This window comes from Zophobas morio, unplaced genomic scaffold (genome assembly GCF_036711695.1).
Source record: "Zophobas morio isolate AGI-343-1 ecotype UQ-CSIRO unplaced genomic scaffold, CSIRO_AGI_Zmor_V1 ptg000076l, whole genome shotgun sequence".
In the NCBI taxonomy this organism is placed as follows: Eukaryota; Metazoa; Arthropoda; class Insecta; order Coleoptera; family Tenebrionidae; genus Zophobas; species Zophobas morio.
In genome coordinates, this window is record NW_026972181.1 from 2,729,803 (window position 1) to 2,740,345 (window position 10,543).

At 33.8% G+C, this 10,543-nt stretch overlaps 1 protein-coding gene across 1 annotated transcript; it reads right to left on the reverse strand.

Annotated features, from left to right (window-relative positions):
- Positions 1-515: 515 nt before the first annotated feature.
- On the reverse strand, positions 516-2,309 carry LOC135143839 (zinc finger BED domain-containing protein 5-like). Its single transcript, XM_064075779.1, has 2 exons — positions 1,003-2,309; positions 516-837 (listed from the first exon to the last, which is right to left on the reverse strand). The coding sequence occupies exons 1-2, from the start codon at positions 2,307-2,309 to the stop codon at positions 516-518; spliced, it is 1,629 nt and encodes a 542-aa protein (XP_063931849.1).
- Between the last annotated feature and the right edge of the window lie 8,234 nt (positions 2,310-10,543).

Sequence of the window (10,543 nt, forward strand, 5' to 3'; positions counted from 1 at the left end):
TTCACTACCCTATATTATTTGTCTTTAAAAGGAAAAGAGAAAAATCTTACCTGTAGCATTCACTCTCTGCGATAACTCGTTGTATGCTTTCAGCTCTTCCCCAACGAGTTCGGCGTTGTCAGTTCTTTTCTTAATATTATTTAATGCGACATGCAGCGTATCATCGTCTTTAAAATAATTGTCCCTGTACATGGTAATGATAGCACCAATAGATAACTGATCCAAAAATTTTTCAAACAGAGACATGGCAGAATGTCAAATCGAAAACACTACACTTGGAACGCACTCACGAAATATCGGAATACAAGTGACGTCAGGGAGAACACGGCAGTTGCTTATATAACATTTTGGATACGTGCTTTCATTTTTAAAAATCTTTCTAGAATGATCATCTGTGTAGCAATAAAAGGGATTTTTTTGACAAAATACGCATGCCCATCATATATGCATATACATCTTTAAAATATTACGCGATATTATTGTTGTTAACTGTAAACGCACTTCATTTTCTGCATTTAATCGATTTCTGTACGTACATACGTCGAAAACGATATTTCGCACAAATACGTAGTGGAAAATGGCATTAAAATTGTTGTAGGCCATTTGGAAATTTCTGGATATTCTGTTGCAATGTTAAGCCAAAAATTAAGTAGATCTTCTCCACGTTTTGACAGCAAAGTAGAATCGGTAGCAATTTCTATTAACTGTTCTTTTTCTTTAATTGCTAAATCATCAGATTTGTTATAATTTTTAAACGGGCCTTTCATCCAGTCATGATGAGCATTTTTTTCGCCTGGAAAATATTCTTTTAAAGTCGCTTTTAACTGGCAAGATGTTCTAAAATACATAGTTTCACATCGTAGTCTAATTCTAGTTCATCTTCAATTAGAAAATTATTGAGTTGTACTAAACATCTACATTATTCTCTCTTACAATTGATTCCCACACATCTAATTTTAATAGTAATGCATTAATTTTGTCCGAAACCTTGATAATATGTACCGTGAGTCCTTGATATTAATTTCATTCAGTATTGCAAAAATGTCTGCCAGGTAGGCTGCCAATTGTAACCGGTTTTGATCATGTAATTTTTGGGCATACTCAGATTTTCGTTCATTCAAATACATCCTTACTTCATCTTTTAATTTAAAAAATCGGCTCAAGATATTCCCTCGCGATGATAACCAACGCACCTCTGAATGTAGAAGCAAGGTTTTATGATTACTAGATAATTCCTCACATAGCAAGGTAAATAATCTTGAGTTTAATTCCTTAGATTTAATGAAATTAATAATTTTCACAACTTCATCCAAAACATCTTTTAATAGTTTTGGTATTCGTTTTGCCACGAGTGCATAAAGATGAAGGCAGCAATGACAATGTTGCATGTGTGGAGCTATTGCTTTTATTCGTGAGACTACCCCTTTGTTTGAGCCCAATAATGCTTTTGCTCCATCTGTACAAACATGTGAAGATAGATCCCAAGTTAATCTATGGTCTTCCATATATTTATGTAATAGTTGGAAATTTTTTTCACCAGTAGCTCTCTCTGTTAGAGGTTTGCAAAAAAGCATATGTTCTTCAATGGTAGAATTCCAAACATAACGGACCAAAACTATCAAAATCGCCAATCCAGCAACATCTGTTGTTTCATCCAATTGCATCGTAAATTGGTGAGGAGATTTTAAACGAGAAATTAATTCATCTTCACAAAATGATGACATTGTCTTAATCCGTCTTGCGATTGTAGTATCAGAAAGAGGTATGGTGTTAATTTCCTTAACATATTTTGCACCAAGCTTACATGTTATTATGTCTTTAACACAGGGTTTAATTAATTTTTCAGCAATAGTGTATGCCTCGCCTTCTTTAGCAATTCTGTAACTAATTCTAAAAGAAGCTTCAAGGGATGCCATATTATCAGAGTATATATATTTAGCAAAGGCAGTTTTTTTCTTTTTCAATTCATCACGCTTGCGTTGAAAATATTCTATATTTTTACCACGCAAACTAGAATGGTGGGAGTCCATATGTCTTTTTAATTTAGCAGGATTTAAACTACTATTACTAACAATTTTTTCACATTCAACAAACAATCCATTCGGTTCATCTTCATTTCCTGTCCAAGTGAATCCAAATGTTAAATATGTTTCATCATATTTTCGTTTCTTCCTTGGGATGGATGAATCCTGAGATCCCGGAACAGATGTAGAAGTACTGGCTTCGTTTGATGTTGAGGGATCAATGGGCCTTATCGTTGGATCAGTTTCTGATCGTTTGAAAGTTCCAGTTTTCAGCCATTTATCCATTCTAAGAATAATTAAAATATAACGTATTTTAATAATACATTAAAAACTATTTCGTTGCAGAAACATTAATTTATTTTTACATTTTACTGAAAAAATATTTTTCAATTTTTTTATTTCCCTTTACATTTTTCTTGGAATTTTGGAATTGAAATTTTTTAGTAGCTGGAACCTTCCGCGGAACACAGTTTGAAGACCGCTGGTTTATATGAGGAACATTCATGATCTACACAGTCCTCATCAAGAGTGTCTCCTATATACTGCATTTTTAAAAGCAGTAATGTTTTTTGTAACTTTAACACTCTCCAACTGCCGTTGTTGAAGTTGATTGTATAAAATGTTACTATTTGGTAAAATTTTGTGAGAAAAACTTAACCAAAAGTTAAAATCATTGTCTCTATGCCTAATAGTGATTTTGTCGTTAACAATTGCTAAACATTCTATTAATTAACCCTTTCCAAAATTAAATTTAATTGATGAACATGACGCTGTACATATTTGGCTTTTGGATAAACAGCTTTAATTTTTGCAGGGGCTCCATTTTTTTCGCCATTCATCACTGCAACACCATCATAGCTTTGCGAAATTAATTTTTCTGGTGTTTTACTAATGTTAAATATTTACAGTTGTTCTAAAATTGCTTTACTACTGTCGTCCGCAGTATGACCAATTGGACGGAAAAATGTAATATACCGTTCCCAAATTTGCCATTTTTTAATATACCGAATTATAAATACTAATTGTGAAATATTCGCATTATCGATAGTTTCGTCTGCCTGAATTGCCACGAATTCGACTGCATCAGTTTCTTTTTTAATGTTATATTATATTTTATGAAACAGATAACACAGTCTTACAAGTTAATTTTTGTTTGCCGACTATGACCCACCGCTCTACGTCCCCCTTACCCCCTTGGGGCACAGGAAGGCTTCTTCCAGTTTGTTTTCCATATACAAATTTGCATGTACCTCTTCCATGGTAAACGACAATATTTTTATAATTGCCGTTTCAGCCGTTGGAAGTTTCATGTTTTCTGAACTGTGGACCATCCAAAGCTCGTTCTCTTTAAGGTTCCAAGATATAAATTGACAAAAGTCGGTAATATCCGTAACGAAGAACTCGATTTTTACAGGGTTTACATCAAATTTACTTGCGCGTATGTAGGTATGTATTTATAACTATAATAGAATCTTTCAATTGCATTTTCACCACCTTGCACATGTATCAAGAACCAATAACAAATAATAATTTCACAGTTATGATTATTGATTGGGGCCGCGATTTCAGCGAACCGTGGCACATACGCGGTTGGGGCTTGTTGCAGTTCTTCCCGATCACGTGCCCAAGTTAGGATAGTTGACACACCGAACCGACACTTTTCTGTCGTACAGCGTAGGCCGTATTCGTGGAGGCGCTCGTACATCAACCGAAAGTGCGCCCCAGGTGCTCGGGACTTTGGAAAAAAATGATTATATCCTCTAAATATACGTGCACAAAATTTCACAAATATCCGGTTAGCACTCGCGTTAGAAGTTTTTGGAATCTCGCGGGGGCGTTCTTGAATCCGAACGGGATCACTCGGTACTGATACGTGGCCCTGTGTGGAATCGTGAATGTCGTCAGGTGTTTTGATGGTTGGTCCAAAAGTATCTGCCAGTAGCCAGATTTTAAGTCTATTGTCGAAAACATGGTCGCGCCGCCAAAGTCTCGCAAAGAGTTCTGGCCTTTTGCAATGGCGGATTCTACGACAACTGATCGCGCGACAATTGATCGCAGACAACTCGTCGCATCACAATTGGTCGCAAGGTAAAATTCATCGAGAAGTATTTTCTTTTATTAAAACTAAATATTTTGTATTTTGAATTTTAAGTTGCAATAAATTTAGCAATCAGGTAAGGTGTAAATATCGAATTAAAAACAATTTGAATATAGATAAGTGACGAAGTTTGTAGTTGCACTTTAAAAATTAAAAAATACGAGCGTAAACACCTTGTTACATACGATTTTTTATTAATAAATTGTCATTTTGGTTATTTTTTTTTAAGAGATTGTTGTTGTGAGCCTCGACCACAACAAAGGGTTCTTTCAATTTTGTCAGAAGACACTTTTATTCACCAGGTGATTTTACTCACGTAGGGAAGTTTAATAACTTAAACCAGATCTTTTCACTTAAATACTACTTTATTCAAGCCAGATCTACAAGTTCGTGATTACAAATTCTACCGACACGGACACTGTTAACTATCGACGTTTACATTAATATCTTAATGATGAAATACTGAATACTGATCCCTGCGTTCACATTGCTAACACTTTTATAATAGTTTTAAACAAAGAAAGTACAATACTTGATCCCTGATAATAGTCACATGAAGAATTATTAGCTATCAAATATAAATAAAGTTATTGAACACAAACATTAAATACAAACAGTGGAAACTTGGGAATTCGGATTATTAACTTTGGAGATTATAATTTAACAATAATAGTCTGAGGTAAAAATGGGGGTCCGTAACACCTCCCCTCTTAGAGAAGAATTCATCTTATTTATACTGCGGGCTGAACTCTTGTTGTTTTCGTGAACTATGTCCAGTAGGAGTTGAGGGTGGCTGCTTATAAGTACGGCAGCCGTCATCATTATCATCGTCATCAGTCGTCAAATCATTAGACTGATGGTGCGTCAACCCTGTCATCTGGAACCGGGTTAGATTGTTATTTTGTTTCTTTTTCCTACAACAGTTTGATATAATGTTATTAATAACGGAATTTCGATTAGAGATCCTATCATCTTTACATTTCTTATAATAGCTATAAGTGATTTTATAGATTACATACACCATTATTATAATTATAAATACATAGAATAAAAATGAGTAATGAGAAAATGAGCTAACATAATTTGCGTTTCTTTCGGCTTGATCAATTAAGCTAGAGACTTCCTGTAAACTTTTGCTAGCTAAACCTAACTGGTGATAGTTATGGATGTTATATAATTTAGGTACATACAAGGAAAAGTCTGTACTATTAATACCATTATTCGTTTCATTTAAGCAAAGCTTAAAATCTAAGTTAAAGGGTGGTAAATAATTAAAGTTAACAAAAAAAAAGGATTCAAATAATTAAAGTTAACAACAGAAAAAAAAGGATTCCTTAGGTTCTAATACAGATTGAGTCGTAAAGGCTTTACAAGTAGAATTTAATTTAAATAATCCACTGGCCTGTAATTTGATGTTAAATGGGGTGCTATGATTCTTACAATTAATTATTACATATTCAGGAGACAATGTAGTGTACAGCCAGACATTTTGCTGATAAAGTTTATACCATAAATTTGAATTTAAATGAACAAGTTTCGTTTGGCAATTTTTTGGTACGCTTATGGTATAAGAAAACAATTTCATTTCGGATGACTCATACATGTGCGAGTAGAATATAGCTTGTTCTTGTTTACAGATTTTGTTACTTCCGTATTTTTTACAATAGTTTATTTGATTTTCAGTAATTGGCAAATAGTGCTATTTAGCCTGACCAATTAGCAGATATTTATAATTTGGTTCTATGTATAAGAAAAGATTATTATCAGTTTGTTTTGAAGGTAAAGGTATTAAATGGTATATCCTAAAAACATTTGGAGAAATTAAAGGAATATCAATTATGTAAACTAAAGTATGTTTCCATAGTACACATGCATCTCAATAACACTTACGATTTTATGAATATCGTTAGCATCAAGTGCGCCACAAAATTGTGTTCCTGGAGGAAGAAATGGAACTACCTTATTTAATTCTGCGATTAATTTTGCACATGGATGTAACTGACCAGATTTTGCTGCAAAATCGGATTGCCATAAATTATCTACCTCAGACTGATAAATTGATAACAAGGTGGAAAAGGAATTATAGTAACTATTTAGCTTTTCGATTATCTTTAATTAATCTATTTCTTTCTTTTGTTTATTCGATTGGTTTGTCGTTGCTATCAAAGTTTCATGCAATATTTGCTCATTTTTTAGAAATTACTTGAATATTAGACGTGTACAAGACGTAAGGTTATAAATTATATTTATGACGTAAAAGTGTTTCAAAGTGATGGGGCGAAGAAAGGGGATTCACTGTTTTGACGAAAGTGAATCAAAAGAATTTATGGGTTTGATTAATGTGAGTACGGTATGATTTTCCATTCTTGTCGATGACTAAGTTACCATTATCTTCCAAGGACTAAACAACATAGGGTCCCAACCATCTGGTATCTAATTTATTTTTACTGGCATTGTTTTTTAATAAGACTTGGTCTCCGACATGTAGATTTTCAGAGTAAGCATTTTTATCATATTGCAGTTTACTTTTTTGTTTACATTCCATAATTTTTTGTCGCGCAATATTCCAAGTTCTTTGAAACGTATTTTTCATTTCATAAAAGTTATTATCATAATTATATAATGGATCTTTTAGAAAAAGATGAAGGGGTTACAAATTTTCGGCAAAATATTAGTTCCAAGGGCGTAAAATTTGTTGAATTTTGAACGGACGTGTTGTAGCAAAGCATTGATTGTGCTATCAAGGTATCCCACGATTGTGGATCTTTATCAACAAATGATCTTATGTAATCAATTAATGTCCGATGTGATCTCTCTAATGCTCAATTTGGTTGTGGATGATAAGCTGTGGTTTGGAGCTGTTTTATCTTTAAAATTTTACAAATATTTTTGAATAATTGACTAGTGAAATTTGAGCCTTGGTCCGTCACAATGGATTTTGGTATTCAGAAATGACAAATTACGTTTTGTACGAATACCTCTGCAATGGATTCTGTTTCTTGGTAGTGGAAACGCGAATGAGAACTTTGTTAAATCATCTTGAAGGGTAAGAATATATTTATTACCATTATGCGTTACTGGCAAAGGTCCCACAATATCTAATTAAATCTTATCAAATGGTTCACTTGAAGTTCTTGTAATGACCATGGGTTGTTTAACAGTTTTGTTCCTTGTTTTCACTTTTTGACATACATCGCACGTTTTAATAAAGTTTTTTACATAATTTTTTAAATTTACCCAGTTAAAATTTTCACGAATGTGCCTGACTGTTTGATACCTTTGTGTCCCCCTATTAAAGAGCAATGATTTTCCTTAATTATTTCCAATTTTTCTTCATTACAAAATTCCTTATTATTCACACAAAATTGCAAAGTAAAAGAACGACTACGGAAAACATCACTAAGCTTGATTTTTAATATTTGCCACTGCTCTGATGCAAAAAGATTATTTTTGGGAAATTTAAGTTTGTATAGGCGATTTTTAATGCAGTACTGTTGGATTTTAACAGCAATATTTGTCAATTCATCGGTTTCAACTTTATTCCTTTCATTTTCTGTCATAATTACAAATAAATTTAAAGTCTTCATTTTCAATGAAATGGATAAGATCATTATTGTTAGCAGACAAAGATTCATTTAGAAGAAATCGAATTTCCGGGTATCTTTCAAATATTTGTTTTGATAACGGTGTCTCTATATAGAGACACCGTTATCAAAACAAACTAGTGAGAATAATATTATTCTCACTAATAAAAGCAATTATAGCAACATCGGGAATTAAATCAAAAATGGGGTTATCATCATTTGTCACGGGATACATTCTACTCAAAGCATCTGCATTATTGTTTAAGTTACCTGCTTTATGAATTATTTCGTACTGGTATTCTTCTAATTTTAAACGCCATCTCATTAATCTTGACCCAGGGTCTTTTACGTTAAAAAGCCAAACTAATGGTTTATGATCCGTTACGATTTTGAATTTTCCACCATATAAATACGGTCTGAAATGATTAACTGACCATACAATTGCAAGAAGTACCTGTTCAGTCGTATTATAGTTTAATTCGGCATTGTTAAGGGTACGTGAAGCGTATGCTACAGGTTGGTCACCGTCAACAGTTTTTTGTGATAGAATTGAGCCAATAGCGGTACCAGAAGCATCTGCAGTTAAGAGAAAATCCTTAGTGAAATCTGGGTATTACAAAATTATGTCATTCATTAAAATGCCTTTTAATTCCTCAAAAGCTAATTGTTGAGCAGAATTCCAAGTAAAAGTAACGTCCTTTTTAAGCAGGTCATTTAGAGGTTTTGCGATATGACTAAATTTTGGAATAAAACGTCTGGAATACCCTGTTAAACCTAAAAACATTTTAATTTGCTTAACGTTTGTTGGGACGGGAAAGTCGCGAACAGCTTTAACTTTTGCCGGGTCTGATCGAATGCCGTTATCAGTAACTAGTTGACCTAAATAACTAACTTCTTTTCTGAGAAATTCACATTTGTCAGGTTGTAATTTTAGATTGTGCTAAGTCTATCAAAAACATCTTTTAATTTAATCTCGTGTTCCCTCAAGTTCTCGGCATAAATTACTATGTCATCTAAGTAAACAAAACACTTTATTCCTTGTATCCCAATTAAAACTCCGTCCATTAATCTCTGGAAACATGTAGGAGCACCTTTTAAACCCATTGGTAATCGTTTGTATTGATAATGACCGAAAGGGTTACTGAATGCAGTTTTTTCAGCATCAGTAGGATTCATGTGGATTTGATGAAAACCCGAAGCTAGATCAAGCACAGTAAAATAACGACTTCTACCCAGTTGGTCCAAAATGTCGGTGATGTTCGGTAACGGGTACGCATCGCCCAAGGTAGTATCATTAATTTTACGGAAATCAGCAACAATTCGGAATTTCTTTTCGCCTGAAGAATCGGCCTTTTTAGGTATTAACAGAAGTGAGGAGTTCCAAGCACTTGAGCTAGGCTCAGTTACACCTTGTTCTAACATTGTTTTTACTTGAGTATTAATTTCAGATTGTTGAGAATGGGGTAGACGATAGGGTTTGACCTTAATTGGAATTTGTGTCACTGACATGGGAATTGTGTGACTAACGCTATCCGTTTGTGATAATGGGTCAGACTTAACGTAAATAAGTCCAAATAATCTCAACAAATATTTTGTATTTGCCTTTGTTCTTCTGAATTTAAGTGATCCAGGCGCAAATTTTCCATGACCTTTGGTCTTTTAGAAATTAGATTTATCTCATTATTATTTGAATTATTGGTGTCTTTTAAGCGTAAACAGTTATATAAATTGATAGGGTTCGCTTGTAAATCTAGAACATTCATTTTTTCTTCTTGCTCCGTAGAATATTTTTTCCATTTTTCTATTTCCTTTGGGCATCTGTCAATCGGTGATACAGAGAACTTTGTGATTGGTGATTATAACCGTCATTCTAACCTATCGTCTGCGACTCCAATATTCCGTCCGGTACTGTTGTAATCGTGATCTGATACTGTGAGAAGTTTCCGAAGTTATTATGGATGGTAGTGGCAGTGGCGATGAACGATTCGTTCAGTCTGTATTGCAACATCCCTTTCTTTTCGATAAACAGGAGAGCAAATTCAAGAATACAACTCTCAAAGACAACACATGGGAGACAATAGGACGTTCGTTTAAAATTGCAGGTGAATAAGAGAATAATTTTTAGTATGTGGTTGTATGTAATAATGTTCATTACTTATTAGGTGATGATGCCAAAAAATATTTTAAAAGTCTGCGAGAAAAGTACATGAGAGTCAAACGAGAAAACATGAACACAGCGGGGCGGGAGCTTACTACAAAGAAGAGTGGCCTCTCTTTAGCTTGTTGAGGTTTTTGGACGATGTGACACGACCAAGAAGGTGGTACTTTAGTTTCAATCTAAGAAAAACAGTACTGTGAGTTTGAAAGTATTTGTTACAGGACAATGTTGAGCTTCCTCAACAGAAAAGAGCGAGAAAGCGTAGACATTAATAACATGGAAGACAGCAACCAGAATCATCTTGAAAGTGACGAAAGTCACCGCCTATCTCCTATAATTGATATAAATACATCAATTTCACCCATCGAACTTCAGAGCAAAAATATAGTTACTCCTGTCACACACTGTAAGTAAACTTAAAAACCATAAATGGTGTAATATTATTGATGTAAAATAAATAACCACAGGTTGGGAAAAATAAATCGCGGAGAAGAGCGGATTTGTTCGACATTGGAAGAAACAAAACAATGGATGAACCATCTGTGCAGAAACCTCGAAGTGTCACACATATTGAGGCTTTTTGTAATCATTTTTACAGTAGAAATGCTGCGATCTTCATTCCTTGTAGAGATGACTTGTGCGGTATTTGACCTCTTCATCTCTCGAGAATTAAGGACCA

Coding starts and splice junctions, on each gene's coding strand:
- LOC135143839 (XM_064075779.1), bottom strand. CDS start 2,309: ATGGATAAATGGCTGAAAACTGGAACTTTCAAACGATCAGAAACTGAT. Junction 838..1,002: donor ATTAATATCAAGGACTCACG/GTACATATTATC, acceptor TATGTATTTTAG/AACATCTTGCCAGTTAAAAG.